The sequence below is a fragment of the Oncorhynchus keta genome, chromosome 17 (assembly GCF_023373465.1).
Source record: "Oncorhynchus keta strain PuntledgeMale-10-30-2019 chromosome 17, Oket_V2, whole genome shotgun sequence".
Classification (NCBI taxonomy): Eukaryota; Metazoa; Chordata; class Actinopteri; order Salmoniformes; family Salmonidae; genus Oncorhynchus; species Oncorhynchus keta.
Window position 1 is genome coordinate 30,819,074 of NC_068437.1, and position 23,537 is coordinate 30,842,610.

General features: G+C 41.1%; 1 protein-coding gene across 2 annotated transcripts; it reads right to left on the reverse strand.

Annotated features, from left to right (window-relative positions):
* Nucleotides 1-12,946: 12,946 nt before the first annotated feature.
* prpf18 (PRP18 pre-mRNA processing factor 18 homolog (yeast)) lies at nt 12,947-23,027 on the reverse strand. 2 transcript variants are annotated; one of them, XM_035789554.2, is made up of 11 exons: nt 22,843-23,027; nt 22,389-22,466; nt 20,514-20,540; nt 15,446-15,550; nt 15,232-15,345; nt 14,838-14,987; nt 14,564-14,632; nt 14,209-14,349; nt 14,056-14,127; nt 13,780-13,935; nt 12,947-13,631 (listed from the first exon to the last, which is right to left on the reverse strand). In XM_035789554.2, exons 1-11 carry the CDS (start codon nt 22,906-22,908, stop codon nt 13,551-13,553), a joined length of 1,059 nt encoding a protein of 352 aa, XP_035645447.1. In that variant the 5' UTR covers nt 22,909-23,027; the 3' UTR covers nt 12,947-13,550. The 2 variants fall into 2 exon arrangements, with proteins under 2 accessions (XP_035645447.1, XP_035645448.1); XM_035789555.2 differs by lacking the exon at nt 20,514-20,540 and having other exon boundaries at nt 22,843-23,026.
* Between the last annotated feature and the right edge of the window lie 510 nt (nt 23,028-23,537).

Here is a 23,537-nt window from a genome sequence, read left to right on the forward strand (position 1 = left end):
GTACAAATCTTTCATTCTGCCCCTGAACAGGCAGTTAACCCACTGTTCCTAAGCCATCATTGAAAATAAGAATTTGTTTTTAACTGACTTGCCTGGTTAAATAAAGGTTAAAAATAAAAATGCTGTGGGGATGTTTTTCAGCGACGGGGACTGGGAGACTAGGCAGGATCCAGGGAAAAATGAACGGACCAAAGAACAGAGAGGTCCTTGATGAAAATGCTTTCATTCCACAAAATGGAAGAGCGGAGCGTAAACAAATCTTTGTGAGCGAAAAGTAGCACTTCCTCTCACATGGCGATGAGTATCATTTTGTCTATGTGTTGTTTTCTGTGTCCCGCCTACCTCTTTGCTTCATTGTGAATGTCCTCTTTCTGTAATTACGAGTCCACCATTGTGAACCTTATTGGTATTCCCATAGACCGGTCACTCTTCATGGACACAGAGCTGGGTACAGGTGAGACTGTTCTCTACCGCTGGACCCTGTAAAAACAATCATTTAAAAAAACATGATTAAAAAAAGTATAACTCCCACCCCCAAACACACACACAGGGTCCATGGAAGTGTGTATACAGTATCCTAGCCTCACTGTGTGTGTGTTCCTGTTTTTCTATCCTTGTGGGGACATTTGGGATTTCAGGTCCCCACAAGGATAGATTTTCATTGAATATTTAAAACATATAATATAGTTGCAGTGAAGCCGTTCAACAACTACATCACATTAGTCATCTAACAGACTCCCATCCAGAGCGACACACAGAAGCAACCAGGGTCAACTCCCTGCTCAAGGGCACGTCGACAGATCTCCAACAAGGACTAAAAACGGGGACCCGAACCACCGGCCCAAGCTGCCAACCGCCAGGCCACCAGCCCTCCAAGACCCCGCAGTGTCATTTTTGTTTTATTTTGACTAAATTCTTTGACTTTTTATTTTTCCTGTCATTCTATCTCCCGCCCAGCAATTCCACTCCCACTTCTCTCCAATTACACATCCAAATGCTCGGCTTCCCTCAGCCCATCCCACCTATCTCCGCTGGCCATCCTCTTTGGATTTCTACACAACATATATTTTATGCTGTGATGTTTAACATACAATTTCAATCTAATCGAATAGAATCTACAGATTGTGAGTTGAAGATAAATACTTTTACCAAGAGTATTAGTATATTAGTACTTGAATGACCCGGTCTCTCCAGATCTCTTAACAGTACCATTTCTAGGGTCAATTTTAGATTAATGTTATGCATTTCAATCATTCCTGAACCTGAGACCAGAAACAGGTTACCTGAGGGCAATACCAAAATAAATGGTCTATTGATTCTATATCCTCACAATAAAATCTGCAGAACTGCGATGATTGTACGCCCCAAATTATCAACATTTTGTTGGTGGAAAGAATTCTATATAATAATTTTAGCTGAAAAGCACGAAGTCTTGAATCTTGTGTCGTTTTATATATCAACTCACACACACTATACCATGGAATCGGTACATCAAAAATCTCTTCCCAACTATTTTGCAATCTGTATGGCACAGCTGTCAACATCCAGGTCCTCAAATGAAACTGGTAACTTTCCTATTTATGCTATTTTTATTCCTCCAGTTTTGGTCCTTTATATTGGGCAGACAGAGCAGTTCCCTACAGTACCTCCTCCCGCTGCCACCTGCAGCAAAATACCCTTTCAAACATCTTAACCATAAATACAGGTATTTTATCAACCAGCACATTTGAGTTCAACCATAATATTTGTTCTATCTTTTCAGGGGGGTGAAATTGTAGCCAGCTCTGCAATGCTTGTTTGAAAAAGATAAATACTTTGAAAAAAGTATAATTTTCAATTATTCAAAAATGAGACATGGCAATCTGCACAAAGGCAAAAATACAATTTTTAAACAATGGATAAGCTTTTCTTAGTAATCTAATTGAGAACCATTTAAGGTTCAAGTAAAACTTTTGGATAAGTGAAGCTTTTAGAGAGGTTTAGTGCTTTTATATTTAATAATCTCAACCCACCCAATTCATATTCATTTTTAGATAGGCATGCTTTATCTTGTCTGGTTTAGCATCCCAGATAAAGCAAAATATGTATTGCTCATATGATTTGAAAAACGAATCATCAGGAATAGGCAGCGCCATAAGTAAGTGAGTAAATTGTGATAACATACAGAAACTCAAATAATTTTGTTCACCTAACCTAGAAAACCTCACCATCAAATGTTGTTCCCACTGTGACTATTAAAACCTACCAAACCAGAAACCGTGGATATCAAATCAAATCAAATCAAATGCTTCTACACCTGCATTGTCTCAGCCTCCAGTATTTATGCTGCAGTAGTTTATGTGTCGGGGGCTAGGGTCAGTTTGTTATATCTGGAGTACTTCTCCTGTCCTATTCGGTGTCCTGTGTGAATCTAAGTGTGCGTTCTCTAATTCTCTCCTTCTCTCTTTCTTTCTCTCTCTCGGAGGACCTGAGCCCTAGGACCATGTCCCAGGACTACCTGACATGAGGACTCCTTGCTGTCCCCAGTCCACCTGGCCATGCTCCTGCTCCAGTTTCAACTGACCTGAGCCCTAGGACCGTGCCCCAGGACTACCTGACATGAAGGCTCCTTGCTGTCCCCAGTCCACCTGACTGTGCTGCTGCTCCAGTTTCAACTGTTCTGCCTTATTATTATTCGACCATGCTGGTCATTTATGAACATTTGAACATCTTGGTCATGTTCTGTTATAATCTCTACCCGGCACAGCCAGAAGAGGACTGGCCACCCCACATAGCCCGGTTCCTCTCTAGGTTTCTTCCTAGGTTTTGGCCTTTCTAGGGAGTTTTTCCTAGCCACCGTGCATTTACACCTGCATTGTTTGCTGTTTGGGGTTTTAGGCTGGGTTTCTGTACAGCACTTTGAGATATCAGCTGATGTACGAAGGGCTATATAAATAAATTTGATTTGATTTGATTTGATTCATTGCTTGCTGTTTGGGGTTTTAGGCTGGGTTTCTGTACAGCACTTTGAGATATCAGCTGATGTACGAAGGGCTATATAAATAAATTTGATTTGATTTGAAACCGTGGATAGAAGGCAGCATTCACCTAAAACTGAAAGCGCAAACCACCGCATTTAACCATGGCAAGGTGACTAAGAATATGGTTGAATACAAACAGTGTCGTTATTCCATCCGTAAGGCAATCAAATAGGCATAACTTCAGTACAGAGACAAAGTGGAGTCGCAATTCAACGGCTCAAACACAAGACGTATGTAATCACGGATTACAAAGGGATAACCAGCCACGTCACGGACACCGACATCTTGCTCCCGGATTAGCTAAAACACCTTTTTCGCCCGCTTTGAGGATAACACAGTGCCACCAACACGGCCTGCTCCCAAGAACTGTGGGCTCTAGTTCTCCGTGGCCAACTTGAGTAATGCATTGAAGCGTGTTAACCCGCGCAAGGCTGCCGGCCCAGACAGCATCCCTAGCTGCGTCCTCAGAGCATGCGCAGACCAGCTGGCTGGAGTGTTTAAGGACATATAAGAACTCTCCCTATTCCAGTCTGCTGTCCCCACTTTCTTCAAGATGTCCACCATTGTTCCTGTACCCAAGAAAGCAAAGGTAACTGCACTAAATGACTATCTAGTCTAGTGCCACGTAGCACTCACTTCTGTCATCATAAAGTGCTTTGAGAGGATAGTTAAGGATCATATCACCTCTACCTTACCTGACACCCTAGACCCACTTCAATTTGCTTAATGTCCGAATAGATCCACAGTGATGAGGTCGCCATCGCTCTGCCCTATCCCATCTGGACAAGAAGAATACCTACATAAGAATGTTGTTCATTGACTATAGATCAGCATTCAATGCCATAGTACCCTCTAAGCTCATCATTAAGCTTGTGGCCCTGGGTCTGAACCCCGCTGACGGGCCGCCCCCAGGTGGTGAAGATATGAAACACTTCCACTTCTCTGATCCTCAACACAGGGGCCCCACAAGGGCGCGTGCTCAGCCCCCTCCTGTACTCCCTGTTCACCCATGAATGCGTGGCCATGCACGCCTCCAACTCAATCATCATGTTTTCCAACGACACAACAGTTAAATAGTCATTACTAGCCAGCTACCTCCTGGTTACTCAACCCTGAACCTTAGAGGCTGCTGCCTATACATGGACATAGCATTTTTATTTTATTTAACTAGGCAAGTCAGTTCAGAACAAATTCTTATTTATAATCACAGCCTAGGAACAGTGGGTTAACTGCCTTGTTCAGGGGCCAAACAACAGATTTTTATCTTGTCAGCTCGGGGGTTCAATCTAGCAACCTTTTGGTTACTGGCGCAAAGCTCTAACCACTAGGCTACCTGCCACCCCAAATCACTGGCCACTTTAATAATGGAACACTCGTCACTTTAATAATGTTTGCATACTACTTTACTCATCTCAAATGTACAGTACCAGTGAAAAGTTTGGACACACCTACTCATTCCAGGGTTTCTCTTAATTTTTTACAATTTTCTACATTGTAGAATAATACTGAAGACATCACAACTATGAAAATAACACGTTTGGAATCATGTAGTAACCAAAAGAAAGTGTTAAACAATTCAAAATACATTTTATATTTGAGATTCTTCAAAGTAGCCACCTTTTGCCTTGATGCCAGCTCTGCACACTCTTGGCATTCTCTCAACCAGCTTCATGAGGTAGTCACCTGGCATGCATTTCACTTAACAGGTGTGCCTTGTTAAAAGTTCATTTGTGGAATTTGAGTTTGAGCCAATCAGTTGTGTTGTTACAAAGTAGGGTTGGTATACAGAAGATATCCCTATTTGGTAAAAGACCAAGGCAAAGTGTGGCTACTTTGAAGAATACTTTTTTGGTGTTATTTCATAGTTTTGACGTCTTCAATATTATTCTACAATGTGGAAAAAAAGAAAAAAGAAAGAAAAACCCTTGAATGAGTAGGCGTGTCCAAACTTGACTAGTACTGTATATACTGTATTCTATTCTACTGTATTTTAGTGAATGCCACTCCGACATTGCTCGTCCTAATATTCATATATTTCTTAATTCCATTCTTTTACTTTTAGATTTGTCTGTATTGTTGTAAATTGTTAGATACTACTGCACTGTTGGAGCTAGAAACACAAGCATTTCGAGGAAACTGTTCCAGCTTGTAAATGTCAAGCTTCTGCCTCTAACCCTAGGAAACTGTTCCAGCTTGTAAATGTCAAGCTTCTGCCTCTAACCCTAGGAAACTCTTCTACCTCCAGACACTCAAGTCATAGACAGCAGCAAGTCCGACACCATCAGGCTCCTGAGCAGCTTCTATCCCCAAGCCATAAGACTGCTAAATACCTAACATGGACTATCTGAGTTGACCCTTGTATTTTATTATTTTTGTACTGTCTCTATGCACACTCATAGGACTCTACACACACTCACACGCCAACTCAGACATAACATGCATAAACATTTATACAGACTCTACACCCATGGACACACACTCACATTCAATCATCATTTACACAGGTGCTAATCTGTTTATCACATATCCTGATGCCTAGTCACATATACATATCTACCTCTATCACTCCAATGTCCCTGCCACATTGTAAATATGGTATTAGAACTGACCCTGCACATAGCTTCTTACCGTGTGTTTTTCTTATTTAATTTTGTGTGTTTTTGTTCTACCTTATGTTATTTTTAGTACTACATTGATATTCATCCCTACATTGTTGGGTTTGGAGCTTGCAAGAAAGGCATTTCACTGTACTTGTGCACATACAACTTGAAATTAATACCCCCCCCTGACAACTTTGTCAACGACTTCGAAAAGAAGGTTGATGACATAGGCTCCTCATTCACTCAGCCTATTGAGTCCACTGGTCCCACTCACACAGAACTACCCTACACTTTGACCTCTCTCTCCAGATGAAATCCTGCGACTCATGAGGCCCAGCTATCTGACAACCTGCTCACTCAAACCCATCCCCTCCTCCCTTCTCAAGACCATCTCTGGAGACCTTCTCTCATTCCTCACTTCCCTCATCAACTGATCCCTGACCACCACTCTGCATCCCCTCTGACTGCAAATGTCCCCTCACCAAGAACCCAACACAACCCCTCTGATGTGAAAAATAACAGCCTATTATCCCGTCTTTCTTTTCTTTCCAAAAGACTTGAGCGTTCTGTCTCTGACCAACTCTCTCACCATCTCTCACAGAACAATCGGCTTCAGCCTAACCAGTCGGGCTTCAAGACGGGTCAATCAACTGAGACTACTCTCCTCTGTGTCATGAAGGCTCTCCCCACTGCCAAAGCTGACTATCTCCTCTGTTCTCATCCTCCTACATCTATCCGCAAACAATCGGATGCTCCTCTCCACCCTCTCAGGGCTGGGCGACTTCTTGGACTGCATCCTACCCTGCAGGGACTTGAAAGATAAATATACCACTAGAAATTGGATTTAAATATTCAATTTTAAAAACATTTGACAAACTATGATAAATTACATAATTCCAGCAACACATCACAGGAACTGAATGGCAAATGAGAGTGGATTACTGTTGTACACTCCTAGGAAAAAAGCTACTAAGTAGAATGTATAGTCTACTTCTGCTTGTCCTCATAAGGGAACCACATTTGTAAGAAACCTTTGCAGAGGGTTCCACTTGGAATGAGAAATGTACAACAATAAGATAAAAATCCATCTGTGTGTGTGTGTGTGTGTGTGTGTGTGTGTGTGTGTGTGTGTGTGTGTGTGTGTGTGTGTGTGTGTGTGTGTGTGTGTGTGTGTGTGTGTGTGTGTGTGTGTGTGTGTAGCCAATCAGGCAGGATAAATACCACCCACTCTGACAAAGCACAGCCCCCACACCAATCAAGGGAAAACAACAGACCACTAACTTACTACCATGAGACAAGGTCAAGTATAGCCCAGAAAGATTTCCCCCACCATACAAGCACTAGGGGGTGCAAAACCGGACAGGAAGATTACGTCAGTGACTCGACCCACCTAAGGGAGTCGAGTATAGTGAACAGAGCCTGGCATGACGTGATGCACCCTGAGAGAGCGCGAGCATGCCAGTGACTCGTCCTCCGTAAAAGGGTCAGAGGCAGAGGATCCCAGGAGAGAGTGGGGAGCCAGCCAGGTAGACACAACAAGGGTGGTTCCTCTCGCCAGTGCCTTGCTGTTCACCGTCGCACCCCTGAGCCACACTACACTCAATCATAGGACCTACTGAAATTAGAAAATACTTAACGGTTGACATCGAGTCTACTTCCCTCACATGGATTGGCAGACCACTCCATAAAATCCCTGCCGAAAGCTGTTTCCTTTGAAATTATAGGGACAATAAAGAGGCCTGCATCTTGTGACAGCAGATTACCTGTTGGTAGGACTGTTACGATGACCGTATTACCGCCACACCTGCAGTCAGGAGTCATGACTGCAGTCAAATTCCACGTGACTGATTAGTCACAGTAACTAGGCTTCCCATAGGCCTATATGTTTTGATAAGGATTGTATCACAACTAATGGTCAAGTAACTTCTTAAAATTAAGCACATTAATCCGCTTTACAAAGGGTGTAGAGTTTCAAGTTTGAGGAAGATCATTTTCACCATAAAAATGCACCTTTATAATAAAAGCATGACATGCATAATCCCAGTCACTTTTGAGAATGGTGTTTTCCCGCTAATTTATTGCATTTTGGAACAGTCGCGTGTAGTTTATAGCCTACTGCCGTGTGCGCATTGCTATTCTGATGATGTGAAGAAATAGCCTAATAGTTTATCAACATTGTAAGCTAAACGTTCTGATCTGTTGCGTCAGCCTCATTGCTTTAACACATTTTTTTGACGCTGGTGGTTGTATTATTTGAGATCTATCGCATCCCATAACTGTCCCAGACTATGTTTGGAATTTTTATTTCTGGCACAGATTAGGTCAACTTTATAAATATGGGTGGTAGTAGATTGACATAGGCTAGTGCTTTTGCTGTTCATTAGCCCTACTCATCTTGTTGGCTGATGGAAGTAAATGTGGACAGCTCTTCGTTATTCAATAAGCTCTTGGACAGCTCTTCAGCCTCGTTATTCAATAAGGACTTGTGTAGTTGCATCCCTGATGTGTCTGTCTTCAACTGTAGCTTGTGAGATGAACCCGATCACGTGACGGGCATCGGCTAATAAGAATTGAGATATCTGAGAGAGCTATGTGAGTGAGATAAACTTTGGTGCACACAGCCAGGAGAAGGGAATTATAATTATTATAATCAACCAAAAGGGCACAATGGCCACTACCTGCAAAAGGCATGTTTTTTTAGGAGGAAATACGGCCACACAAAGGGAATGCCACTGGGAAATTGAAGGCATTATCAAGTGTTTGCCAAATTGTAAATGAGAGACTGATAAAGTGTGAGCAGCCTGTACAAAAAAAAAACAAAGCAGAGCTCATGCCTTTCATGCATCATTAGTCATATCATGCAGCCTTAGAATGTATTAAAAATCCAGCCCAATGTTTATATCTCAACTAAAGTTGCATAAACAACTCTAAATTAAGAATATACAGTTGAAGTCGGAAGTTTACATACACTTAGGTTGGAGTCATTAAAACTTGTTTTTCAACCACTCCACAAATGTACTGTTAACAAACTATAGTTTTGGCAAGTTGGTTAGGACATCTACTTAGTGCATGACACAAGTAGTTTTTACAAAAATTGTGAACAGACTTGTAATTAACTGTATTACAATTCCAGTGGGTCAGAAGTTTACATACACTAAGTTGACTGTGTCTTTAAACAGCTTGGAAAATTCCAGAAAATTATGTCATGGCTTTAGAAGCTTCTGATAGGCTAATAGACATCATTTGAGTCAATTGGAGGCGTGCCTGTGGATGTATTTCAAGGCCTACCTTCAAACTCAGAGTCTCTTTGCTTGACATCATGGGAAAATCAAAAGAAATCAGCCAAGACCACAAGTCTGATTCCAAATGCCTGAAGGTACCACATTCATCTGTACAAACAATAGTACGCAAGTATAAACACTATGGGACCACACAGCCATCATACCGCTCAGGAAGGAGACACGTTCTGTTTCCTAGAGATGAACGTACTTTGTTACGAAAAGTGCAAATCAATCCCAGAACAACAGCAAAGGACCTTGTGAAGATGCTGGAGGAAACAGGTACAAAAGTAGGTGTTTCTTCAGCTATGTTCAATTGTATTCTTTATAATATAAAATAATGCCATGGAATTCAAAACAAATCTTGTCTACTAAACTAACTAGTGTAGCCCACAGCCATATGGCAGAGCCAGATCAGGGCCTAACACAAGGACAACTATTCTGTTCTTCTGAAATAAATTACATTTTCTTCATATGATGTTTCTTTAGACCCATCTAAAATAATAGATGTATTGTGATGGTATAGGCTATATCATTTTTTGTAAATGTAGATGTTCCAAAGGTCTGCATCAGTGGCTTGTAGACTGCGTGTGAAAACCAGGAGATAAGTGTTTATGTTAATTAATGGTCAATTACCTTGAGACATGCAGTTATCTGCTTGACAATCACTGGCTGACAAAAATGTATGACTGCCACAGCCCCTACGTGTAGGTACTTTATGTACGGCAGGACCAAATCAGAGAGATAAGTAGGAGCGAGTCCATGCAATGATTTGTATGTTAACAGTAAAAACTTGAAATCAGCCCTAGCTTTAACAGGAAGCCAGTGTAGAGAGGCTGGCACTGGAGTAATGTGGTCAAAAAAATAATATTGGAATAATTTTATGGGAAGAAAACAAAGGCTGTGCAACCTAACTCTTGTAAGGAATAAATGAAGGTAAAATAAATATAACCCTTTTTCAGAACTCCAAAGGGTGTGCGATGTGTCCCTACTTTGTGAACATTCCAATGTTTTTTTGAGGTGTTTAGGTCACATGGTCAAGGAGTTATTGAATCATTTTATTAAAAAGTCAAATGCTGTGCAACATAAACTCTCTATGTAAGGAAGAAATTAACGTTGAAATGTAGTTGCTAAGTCATGTGGTTGAAGAGCTATAGAAATTATAAAGTTTAAAATATTTATATAAACTCATGTAAGTGCTTTTGGGGGAAACCAAATGCTGTGCAATGTGTGTCCCTATCCTGTCAACAATATGAAGTTGGTTTGAGGTGCCTAGGTCATGTCATCAAAGAGCTATTATATTGTAAGTGATTTTACAATTGAACACACACACACACACATATATATACAGTATATATATACATACACACAAACACACACAGCAAAAAAAGAAAAGTCCTCTCACTGTCAACTGCGTTTATTTTCAGCAAATTTAACGTGTAAATATTTGTATGAACATAAGATTCAAAAACTGAGACATAAACTGAACAAGTTCCACAGGCATGTGACTAACAGAAATGGAATAATGTGTCCCTGAACAAAGGGGGGGTTAAAATCAAAAGTAACAGTCAGTGTCTGGTGTGGCCACCAGCTGCATTAAGTACTGCAGTTAATCTCCTCCTCATGGACTGCACCAGATTTGCCCGTTCTTACTGTGAGATGTTACCCCACTCTCCCACCAAGACGCCTCAAATCAAATCAAATGTATTTGTCACATACACATGGTTAGCAGATGTTAATGCAAGTGTAGCGAAATGCTTGTGCTTCTAGTTCCGATATATATATATATATGCCATTTAGCAGACGCTTTTATCCAAAGCGACTTACAGTCATGTGTGCATACATTCTACGTATGGGTGGTCCCGGGGATCGAACCCACTACCCTGGCGTTACAAGCGCCATGCTCTACCAACTGAGCTACAGAAGGACCACGATAATGCAGTAATAACCAACGAGTAATCTAACCTAACAATTCCAAAACTACTACCTTATACACACAAGTGTAAAGGGATAAAGAATATGTACATAGAGATATATGAATGAGTGATGGTACAGAACGGCATAGGCAAGATGCAGAAGATGGTATCGAGTACAGTATATACATATGAGATGAGTAATGTAGGGTATGTAAACAAAGTGGCATAGTTTATAGTGGCTAGTGATACATCTATTACATAAAGATGCAGTATATTATAGATTACAGTATATACATATACATATGAGATGAGTAATGTAGGGTATGTAAACATTATATTAAGTAGCATTGTTTAAAGTGGCTAGTGATATAATTTCCATCAATTCCCATTATTAAAGTGGCTGGAGTTGAGTCAGTGTGTTGGCAGCTGCCACTCAATGTTAGTGGTGGCTGTTTAACAGTCTGATGGCCTTGAGATAGAAGCTGTTTTTCAGTCTCTCGGTCCCAGCTTTGATGCACCTGTACTGACCTCACCTTCTGGATGATAGCGGAGTGAACAGGCAGTGGCTCGGGTGGTTGTTGTCCTTGATGATCTTTATGGCCTTCCTGTGACATGTAGGTGTCCTGGAGAGCAGGTAGTTTGCCCCCGGTGATTCGTTGTGCAGACCTCACTACCCTCTGGAGAGCCTTACGGTTGTGGGCGGAGCAGTTGCAGTACCAGGCGGTGATACAGCCCGACAGGATGCTCTCGATTGTGCATCTGTAGAAGTTTGTGAGTTTCCACCATCATTTTCAAATAATTTCATTACAAATCATATGTGATTTTTTCTGGATTTTTTTCTTCTCATTTTGTCTGTCATAGTTGAAGTGTACCTATGATGAAAATTACAGGCCTCATCTCTTTAAGTGGGAGAAATTGCACAATTGGTGGCTGACTAAATACTTTTTTGCCCCACTGTATGTATAAAATGAATAATTTTATGAGAAAACCCAAGGGTGTGCAACATTTCTCTCCATGTTAGGAATAATGGACAATTGAAATAAGGTTGCTAAATCAAGCAGTTGAAGAGGTATTGACATATTGAATATTGTGATCATGCACTTTCACGGACCCTAACTAGTTGCATTGACGGTGCGCTAGGCTGCCTACACCATTGCGATGTATGAAACTCGGTTCGGAATGTGTCAAATAAGACCTGTGCAATGTTGCACATATTTTTTCCCCCTTCATAGTCTCTTACCGGAGGTCGTTTGCGAGTTATTGAAGTTTGAAGGTCCGAATGTCTTTTTTATTTTAACATTTGCTGCCGAGTGGCGCAAAGGTCTAACATAATAATTTTGTCCCCCCCACACCAGATTCGATCAGGACATGCAGGTTGAAATATCAAAACTAACTCTGAACCAACTATATTAATTTGAGGACTGGTCGAAAAGCGTTAAACATGTACGGCAATTTAGCTAGCTGTTAGCTAATTTGCCCTGGGATATACATTTGGGTTGTTATTTTACCTGAAATGACCAAGGATCTCTACTCCTACAATTAATCCACAGATTAACAGTCAACCAAATTTGTTTCTCGTAATCTCTCCTTCAGGTTTTTCTTCTTTTGACATTTTATATAGCAGTTGGCAACCAACTTTAAAGGTGGATTACCACAACTGACTGGAGTATGAACCTCAATTCATCTTTCAATCACATGTGTATATGCTCCTAAAAACAAATGAGATGCGAGAGGCAGGATTTGCAGGCCATTAAACTTCACAAATAGAACCAAATTACATTTTAGCGCCTGGCCACGCAGACGTGCACGAACAACATTTGTTAACATGTGTAAATTTATTTGGCAACATTCACAGCAGTGTCTGGTCAGCGCATAAAGATATGCAGCAATGCGTTGGTCTGTAGACAGACAAGTGTATAATAAACATTGGCTCTGCTGTTGGCCTCTGGAGTTTATAGATTAATAATTTTACAGCTGTATAGCGAACGCTTCTCATTTAATGATCTTCTTGTGCATTGGGAAATTATAAAGCTAGGGAACATTTGCAGTTATCTAAAAGTTCCATCAAAATGTATTCTCTAAAAATATTATTTCTCAATAAAGGAATAAATGGACTGACACCAAACACCCCCTGAATTTAGAAATATGTATTGCATTAATAAGAACAGTTTACCATTCACAGAGATGTATACTTTGACAGGTTTCAACTGCTGTTTTCTCATTCTTGAATTTAAAGCTTCTTTTTTCAAAGCTTTGCATAATAAAACTTACACATCATGGCTATTCTTACAAAGATATAGAACTAGCACACTGGAGAAAGACTAATCTTAGAAGGGATATTTAAATCGTTCATTTGAGTAACCTGTACACCCCAAAAAAAAAAAAAAAGCCAAAACGGTAAACAGTGGCAAAAATTGAGCTTCCAAATATACATGAACAGCTGGATCTCCATTGACAGGTATGTAGACAGAAGTACAGAGACTTCCTCAACTATTGTGATTTCCACAGACGTGTAACCAACCAGTGGATACCAATCCTGATCCTGTAAGACTACAAAGTATACAGGTATGCTTTCCTTCCAACCCAACACTAGCGCACCTGATTCAACGTATTTTATGAACACTAAGACCATAGTCAATTGAATTAGGTGCTGTAGCACGAGGTTGGAACAAAAGCCTGCGCACCCCAGGACTCTAAGACAAGGCTTGGTAACCACAGGTGTAGACAGTCAGTGTACTACAGGGCATTGTACTCCACGCACTTTGAGGGGTCTGTGGAGAAGTGTTTCTGGCAGATAGTCATCAACCTTTTTAGTCCCTGTTGAAGAGAGAGCAGACGTTAAGATATGTTCACAAGAAGGCTGAGCAGTCAGCTATCTTACTTATGACACTATTTGGGTTAACCCAGAGGTTAGGAGTCATCTTTGATCCAAGTTATATTCAGAGGTTAACTCGGAGGTCCTAACCTGGATGTATTTTCTCTGGGTCTCGTCGTTGAGGACGTGGGCCACGTGTTTGGAGAAGATCTTCTCTCGCCCCGTACGGGCGTGGATGCCCACCATGGTCACCCCGATGGGCCAGGGGGCATTACCAATGGCCATCTGCAGGTATGCATCGTTCGCCTGGAACAGACAAGCACAGTTTAAGGACAACCGCCCAATCTTAGTTTAGTTACATCATACTAAACACAAAACACCCAATATAAGTGATAAGTGACAACAGGTAGAAAACAAGTTCAATACCTTTACATATTCTCTCTGCAGCATGAATTTAATGATGTCTGTGATTGATTCTTTGATGTCTGCTGGCAAACTCTAAAAAACAAAGAATGACAATAAAACAAGACCATATCCACCATACCCTTTTCACAGGGGGCAGTTCTGAGGTGAACACACCTTCTTGCGTAGTTTCCGGAATAGAGGTTTGAGGTAGGACTCAGTCTGTTTCTGGGTGGCGCTGGCCAGCTTGCCCTGGACGCTGCGCTTCACGTGGTCCTCTCGACCGTTCAGGTCCTTCGCCCAGACTCCCAGCAGGAACTACAGACCACAACAAACTATATCCACAAATGCCAAGAAACTACTGACCATAACACAACCATGTTAAGCACACAAACGTTATATATTTTTTTACATCTCCATCACAGCATTACAATAAATAATTACAACACTGGATAGAGATCACATCAGCAACTGTTGAATTAGCAAACAACTCTCCCTGAAGCAAAAAGCTGAGCATAACGCTCCGTCTCACCCTAAGGACTTTGTCGATGACATCCTGGTCCCCATTGTCATCTCCCGTTCCCAGAGATTTACCCAGGGCCTGTAGGACAACAAATACCAAACAAGAGGACAAAGGGAAAACATTGTTCTTATGATGCATTGACACATAGGACTTTGTTTGATCTGTGGTAGAAGAGGGACATTCAGCACTTTTTTTATTTACAATTGTGGATTTAAATGTGGCCCTTAAACCCTGAGGTAAGAACAAATATAGTGGCTTTTGTGACTCTCCAGTCGCTGTGTACCTCCAGCTCCTCGATGGTTGTGTCTGCCTCGTGTACTCTTAGGTCGAATTGTGTGTCCACCTCACCCGGCTCCCCAGTGCCCCCTACGATCTCATTCAGGTACTGTGCATCAATCTTATCCATGGCTGCCTTCAGGTCGTTCCTCAAACCCTGCCCAGAGAATACACAGTAACACAGGTGATCATCTTTACATCACAGGTTGTCAGTTCCTGAAAAGTCACGTATAATGTTCTGGGCTAGCATGTACACAACACTACCAGGGACAATGAGAGGTGAGTGTTTAAAAGTGTGCCCAACTCTTCTTTAACCTTACAAAAACAATATAAAACCCACCACAAAAACAAAGAGCAAGTTTGCACCACCACCCTGCCTCATAACAGTGACAGGATGTTACCTTGTTGACTTCCGGAGCGAGAATCTCAATCTTCCTGAGCCTCTGGAAGGCCTCGTAGTCTGACTCTGCAAACAGACGCACCGGTTCCCCTCGCTCCCTCAGCCGCCGGATCACCTGGACAAACAAACAAGCACGTCTCCTCCCTGTTCATACCAACTGAACAGAACCCAGGAGGCTTGACACAATAAAAACCATCTCTGATTGGCTGACTCACCTCCTGCCGAGAGAGCGACATTGGCAGCTTCTCCTCAGTCAGCTCCAACTCTAAAGTGCTATTGGACGAGGTGGAGGGATCTGCTTTCTCCTCTTTCTTCTCCATCTTTGAGATAACACAGAGGTAAAATGGAGAGAGGGGCATGGGTTAGTTTCCTGCTTTCACTGCTATAGTGTACCACAGTATGAGTCATAATAACCAGCATTCAAACAGGTTCCATTCATTTTTCCCAAAGGGGATTTTAGGAACACTTAAAATAAGGGCTGTTCATGTAGGCTTAACCTGGCATGTAGTTTTGATAACCGTGTAAATCTTTTTTTGACAACGTGACTTATCTATTCACCTGTATTTACCTCCAAAAATGCTAATTAGGCTAGCAAAAAGAGCTACAAATGCCATGATCTGGACGAGACTACCAAATCAAGGCAAAGGTAAATTAATCCAGAGATTCTAATATTAGCTAAATGTAGTACTGAATAAATTGGCAAAATCTTACATTTACAATTTTATGAACTGTCTTGTGCAAGTTTTAAATTGACACAATACCTGTTAGCAAAAGGTGTCAGCTAGAGATGACATGCAGAAGCTTGCAAGGATGTTGTTTTGCATGTCTACTTTGATGCTAATCAGAATTTTTAAACGAGTAAAGACTAATATATTGATAAATAATTACATGGTTCTCAATGTCACGTCAGGGTAAGGATACACAAAACACAGGGTATTTTAGAATAACTTAAAATAAACGCTATGAGAAAAATGAATAGTGGAAAAAAGTATTCAAACCATTTCCCTGTTTGACCGCTAGGTTTATAAGTATTATGACACCTCCACTGTGGGGCTCTAGTGGCTAAACTCAGATGTCTCCAATACAATTGGCTCTCACCAGAGATCTGTATATATAATGACAAGGTGCTCATGTCGCCGTCCTAACAATAGGAGTTAGCAGGAAGGCATTCAACAAGCTTAGGTCCAAAATAAGCCCATAGAAACGCATTGGGCTTATTTGGGACAGATTTTGTCGAGAGTGAAACCTCCTCTCTCAGCTGGTGAAGTTTTATCATAATCATCCTCAAACGGCAAAAATGCCAGCAGAAGAGGTAGAGCGTGCTCACTCCGTACTGTCATGCAGAGACATTATCTATTGCTGCTGACTCACCTGGGACCAGCAGTCTCTTCCAAAGCAAACCAATACTGTAAATAGAAAGACTGCTGGTATACAAATCCATCATACCATTTCAAAGCAGCATGAACATAGGAAAAACACTGTTGCACGTAGACCATCTTCATGGCTGTTAAAAATCATGTTTTAAATTATTAAACCACTGCATAGCCATTTCATCTTTCAAATATATGTCGGGTTGGGTTGCAAAGGGTCGGAAACTGTCCGGAAATTTTCCATGGGAAATTAAGCCCGGGAATTTTGCTTAGATTCATTTAAAAGAAAGTTTGCATATAACAGGGAACCTTTGTGGGATACACATGGCAATTCTAGGTCTTGTGGCATATTTTGGTTAAACTATCCCCAATTCAATGGAATTGCAAACCTCTGCAAGCACAGTGCACTCTTCCATCACATGTTCAGGTGATTCTCAAGATCTTGTACACTAATGAGATGCTATTGAGCCCACACTAGTACTGTCCGAGCCAAGGACTACATGCTTTTTGGTAGGTTTTGATTACAATACAGGGAGGGGTGAATATATTTTCTGACATGATTTTTGTTAACTAGTAAATAGTAGCCTACAGCAAAGTGTGTTTAAATCATTTCTAACTTGTTAATTTCTGCTGATTAGTTTGTTACCATGTGGGTTTTAGCTTGCTTGAGCCTGCTAACTGGACGGTTAATTCACCTGTTTCCATACATGTTTCATTTTAAGACCTCTTTAAAACATCTTACAAAAAGAGTTGTTTAATCTAACTGCTTAACTATTTATTTGTACATGGAGACATTTCACTACAGCTAATGTAGAATGAAAAGCTGTGTACATTTGCAAATACTGTGGCAAATATGTGAAGAATGCAACAAAGATGCAGAATCTGGCCAAGTGCATAAAGTTCCCTCAGCGTTCACAACAAACAACCTGACAAAAGTCCCTCTACTTCTATTCGTGGTGAAAATTATGAATCAGGCACCTTATCGGTAGCAACAGCTCATGGTTCTCCTGGAATTTGAAGTGTTTTTTGACTCATTGGAGGAGCGTAGTCAGAAATGCTGATGAATGCCTTGCATGCAACTAGTTCACCTCTGATGCTCACAGGCAATGTGTATTGGAAGAGATTTCTGAATGTTCTTCACCCAGGATACACCCCTCCAACAAGACATGCTTCATCTACTAATGTGCTGTATGCAGAGTTCAACTGAGTTCAAGTGAAGATCAAGCAAATCAGAGCAAGCAGACTATTGCAATCATCTCCGATGGTTGGTCGAATGTTCGTGGGCAAGGAATAATTAACTACATCTCCAACCCTCAACCAGTATTCTACAAGAGCACAGACAAGGGACATACACACCGGTATTTACATTGCAGATGAGCTGAAGGCAGTCAATGACTTGGACCACAGAAGGTATTTGCACTGGTGACAATGCTACAAACATGAAGGCTGCTTGGTCTGAAGTGGAGGAGTCCTACCCTCACATCACACCCATTGGCTGTGCTGCTCATGCACTGAATATGCTCCTCAAGGACATCATGATACTGAAAACAAGTTGCAAACCGTAGTCTGGCTTTCTTATGGCGGTTTTGGAGCAGTGGCTTATTCCTTGCAGAGAGGCCTTTCAGGTTATGTCGATATAGGACTCATTTTACTGTGGTTATAGATACTTTTGTACCGGTTTCCTCGAGCATCTTCACTAGGTCCTTTGCTGTTGTTCTGGGATTGATTTCCCCTTTTCAAACCAACGTACGTTCATCTCTAGGAGACAGAACGCGTCTCCTTCCTGAGCGGTATGACGGCTGCGTGGTCCCATGGTGTTTATACTTGTGTACTATTGTTTGTACAGATGAATGTGGTATCGTCAGGCGTTTGGAAATTGCTCGCAAGGATGAACCAGAGTTGTGAAGGGCTACAATTTTTTATGAGGTCTTGGCTGGTTTCTTTTTCTTATATAATTTTATGTAATTTTCCAAGTTGTTTAAAAGGCACAGTCAACTCAGTTTGTAAACTTCTGACCAACTGGAATTGTGATACAGCGAAATAATCGGTCTGTTAACAATTGTTGGAAAATTTACTTGTGTCATGCACAAAGTAGATGTCTTAACAGACTTTCCACAAATTTCTTGTTAACAAACTATAGTTTTGGCGTGGTTGAAAAATTAGTTTTAATGACTCCAAACTAAGTGTATGTAAACTTCCGACTTCAACTGTATCCTATCAGCCACCTGGCGGAAGGGACTGAGGCTCTTTCCCTTGTTGCCTCCATGATCCTCCAAATCCCACCAACTACAGCCGCAACTGGTCCTTGTTTGGGAACACACACACACCAGGCTGACCAATACGAGGGTTGAAAAATTGGTGGAAACCTGGGCAAATGTTAGGCTTTTTTTTTGTTGCCTGACAACAAGCCATTCCCAAGGTTGGAAAGTGACAGTGAAGATGAGGCCTCAGAGTCTGATGTTCAAGAGGTGGACATGAAGACAGCGGAGTCAATCACCACCACCTTCCGGAGACACCTGAAACCCCACCTCTTCAAGGAATACCTAGGATAGGGTAAGTAATCCTTCTCACCCCCCCTAAAAAGATTTAGATGCACTATTGTAAAGTGGCTGTTCCACTGGATGTCATAAGGTGTATGCACCAATTTGTAAGTCGCTCTGGATAAGAGCGTCTGCTAAATGACTTAAATGTAAATGTAAGAGGTCCAGGGAGAAGACAGAAGTCTGAGAGGAAGATTATTTTACAGTTGGATGTTGAAAATGTTTTTTTTGGGTAGGTGCGATGGATCATTGGGGATCATTCAACATTCCATTTTGTTGTTCAGTGAAATTACCATGTGAGTCAACTCAATTAATTAAAGTTCAATGCGGAACTTTAATTGTTTTTTATTTCTATTGTTAGGATTTAATCATATCTACATGATAAGATAGAAGAATTATGTTTGTCTCCATATGATACGGTAAATATATTCAATGCATTCATGTTAATTCCCATATATTTAATTCCCATATATTCCTGTTAATTCCCACGGAAAGTTTCCACCTCTGAATATTCCCCAAAATGTGCAACCCTACTGATGGGTCATGCTTTTAGAAGCACATGCATCTCTTCACCTTAAGATTGTGTTTCTAGGAAGAGCACAATCAAAATAATTTTAAAAAGTACAACACAAAAGCCCCCAAAATGCACAAAGAATTCAAGTCAGGTGCAGGTGCTGCATTTGTAAGCTAAACCCCACTTTATAGGCACATTTAGAGCTGTATTAGTCAGCTGAATTGAAATGCAGTTCTCCCCACACATGAGCGATTCTCAAAAGTAAGGCAAAACCTGCAAACACAAACGGGGAAAAACAAAGTTGTTTCTACTACAAAGGCCCATATCAAACTCATTTGAAATATAAGAGGCAAAGCCTGATTAACCCAAAACTTAAAAAAGCAAAAGGATAAACTGACAACAGAGCCTAAACTCATGCTCAACATGGCTATGTCCCAACTCTCCATTCCTTGCCCCCTCTCCTTCCAGACAACTGATCAGTGAAGGGACTGAATACAACCCACACATCCACCACTTAAATTGGACATGTCTAAGCAACATGACTAAAGCTCTAAGCTTATTGGAAGGATGGGTGGAGCAATCATAATATATTTCTACACTGTGCTTACATTCAGGTAACATTGAAGCAGCCTGGAGGAAAGAACTAGGTAATGGGTTATTTTTGGACTGTATATAGCTAGCTTGCTGCTAGATACATTTCCTCCATATTTTGAACTCATCAAGTCCTTGCAGACAGGTACAATTGAAGGGAAGAAGCAGTGGAAAGGGGAGCTTTGCAAGATTTTTGGGACACACCACTGCCTACGGTCAATCATCCTCGAGACATGCTCCCTGCCTTTGCTGTGCCATCATCCCCTACCTGTCTCTCAGGTGCCTCTTTCTGAACCTGCAGGGCAGCGTTCACAAGGTGGGAAGAGAGCACAGTCAACACAGGCTATACAACATCAGAAAAACACCACCACACAACCCTGTAAGGGGGTCTAGTCGTAGGCTGCACTGTAACTCTGAAAACAAGTCACTGAGGGGAGAAAAAAAAGTGGAGATTGAACAGACAGTGCAGAGATAGGAAGGGAATGGAAGAAGGTGGCAGACAGAGAGGAAAAGAGAATCTCGAAACAAGGAGTAAGATGAAGGGCACAAGGGAGAGAGAATAAGAGAGAACAGACAATGAGCCTTTGATCATAAATCGCAGTTCTATTACATTACACATAAGAGTCATTGGATGAAGGGGAGTTTTGTTAAGAGCCCCGGCACTCGGTCTGAACATTACCACGCATCGCTTGCAGTATGGTTTTATGAAAGATAAGGTCCTTATTATTCTATCAGTGAGACATTTTCAAAAAACAAAACTGATACTTTTATAGGGTTAGGGTTCCCACACGGTCATATTTCCATGTTTCAGCGCTTGTTTATGGAAAACAGACAAGACAGAGGGACTACATCGGCATCTCCGAACACCTGTGTGTAAACAGCAGGCGGCCACAAACGCGTCGTCACTGAAAAATACTGTCGACTGCAACTATTAAAACCGTCTCAAAACAGCACAGTAAGTGCATTTTGATGTGATATGAAAGTAGAGGGATTTGTGTTCCTAGAACTGTACATATTCACGTTTAGATTGAGAAAATGAATAACTAAGGAAGAATTTCACTTCTCTCATCGACTTAATCCAGCAGGATATCACCCTGCATCCCAATGCTGGCTTTCCTCTGACGCTAAGCATGGTTGATCCTGGATGGGAGACCAGATGCTGCTGGAAGTGGTGTTGGGGGGGACCAGTAGGAGGCACTCTTTCCTCTGGTCTAAAAAAAGTATAATATCCCAACGCCCTAGGGCAGTGATCGGGGACATTGCCCTGTGTAGGGTGCCGTCTTTCAGATGGGACATTTAACAGGTGTCCTGACTCTCGGTGGTAACTAAAGTTCCCATAGCATTTATCAGAGTAGGGGTGTTAACCCCGGTGTCCTGTCTAAATTCCCAATCTGGCCCTCATACCATCATGGCCACCGAATCATCCTCAGCTTCCAATCGCCTCAATCACCCCCCCATAACTATTCTCCGGGTCATTGATGAATATGAGAATGTGTTCTCAGTCGACTTACCTGGTAAAGTGTTTATTTATTTTACTTCAAATCCCAAACCCCGGAATGGTCTACTAAAGGCATGCTTCAGTTCGGCTGGAGGCTAGCTGAACTAGGCAAACCAAACAAGTGTGCTTGCATACTCCTTTAAGACCTTGTGCTTTCCCCCCTCATTTTTCAAATACTACTGTTTGTCCATTTTGAGACACCATGGCCAGTACACACTTCCTTAAAATAATCAGAATTAATCAAAGATAGGTAAATTAATGACTAATTGAGTTTTTGCCAAAGAAAACCTTAGTCACACAATTGTACTTCTAAGTCATTTGGTGCACGATTTCTGAATGAAAACAATTGGCATGAAAATTAGTCCCTCATTGAATGACAAAGACATCCCTGAAGAATCCCTACTGTTGACCAATCACCGACGAAGTAGCGTAGACTTCGGGTTGAGTCAACAACAACAAAAAGTGTCCAAAGTCTAAAACGTCCCAAACTGTCGTCATAATATATGTACGAACTGTTTCGGCTGGGAAGCATGCATATGCCTTTCTTTAGTCTCCGTCGCAAGTTTTCCTGGAAGTCTCGCCTCTAGATTTAGAAACGCTGTTAAACAAAATAAAATAAAATAAATAGAAACGCTGTGATATTACCTTGTAGCCACATCTTTCGAAATACTCATCTTCTTCTTTTCGGGCAAGATCGGCTCGTTTGAAGTATTTTTTTGAATCCTGTGAATAGAATCGACACCGCATTCCAACAATAAAATGCAACATTTTAAAATTAAAAAAAATAATACTTAGCTAACTAACGTAGATGAGCTCTTGAAAATAAGCTAAGATAACTAGTTAGCCGGCGCAAGCATGCCGCTAACCTCAGAGCCCTATAGCTCTTAATTTTATCATGACGCAGGCTCACCCAACTTGTACTTTTAAGCTAACGTTGGCTAGCTAGCTACTATATTGATTAAAAATTCAATTAAACGTTCATGTACCTGCCCACGCCAAGCAACCTAGCTAATTATCCTAGCCTAGCTAACTTAAAGCAACTCTAGCTAGCTCAATTTAGCTAGCTGACTAGTAAACATACTAGCTAGCAGCTACTCACATTAATAAGATCTTTGTCTTCAATTAGTTTTCTCTTCCTCACGATTTCAGCTTTTAAGAAATCCATATTAATTATCAAATATGTCGTTATTTCATTAGTCTTTACAGTTCAAATATGTAGACCGGATCAGCTGTTTGTTTCCAGCATTTTCCCAATCTGACCCGGACGTGAATATGATTTCCTCCAACGTGCATATATACGTCATGGCGTAGCAATGTTTACAGAAAATTGAATAGCTCTACGTACTCTTAGGAATCCACAGATATGATTTTTGACTCACTGAATAATGTTCACTCTATCAGTGATATAGCATCTAAACAGTGTGATGAACCCATCAAACTTTAAGAGATTATAGAGTCTATCAAACATCTAAAGAACAATAAATCATCAGGTGTTGATGGAATTGCATCATAATTTTACAAATTATTTTCTGAACGAGTAGCTCCCTTCCTATTTGAAATATTTTTGAGAGAGTATTAAAAACAATGTTCTCCCCCCTACAATGAGTCAGGGGTTAATAACACTGAAGCCCAAAAAATAAGTGCAAAAAAATAAGTGCTGCTCATCGATAACTGGCGTCCAATTTGTCTTATTAATAATGACTATAAGATATGGGCCTTACTACTTGCAAAAAGTATTAAAGAAGTCCTGGATGCAATCATTTATGAAACACAGTCTGGCTTCATGAGGAACAG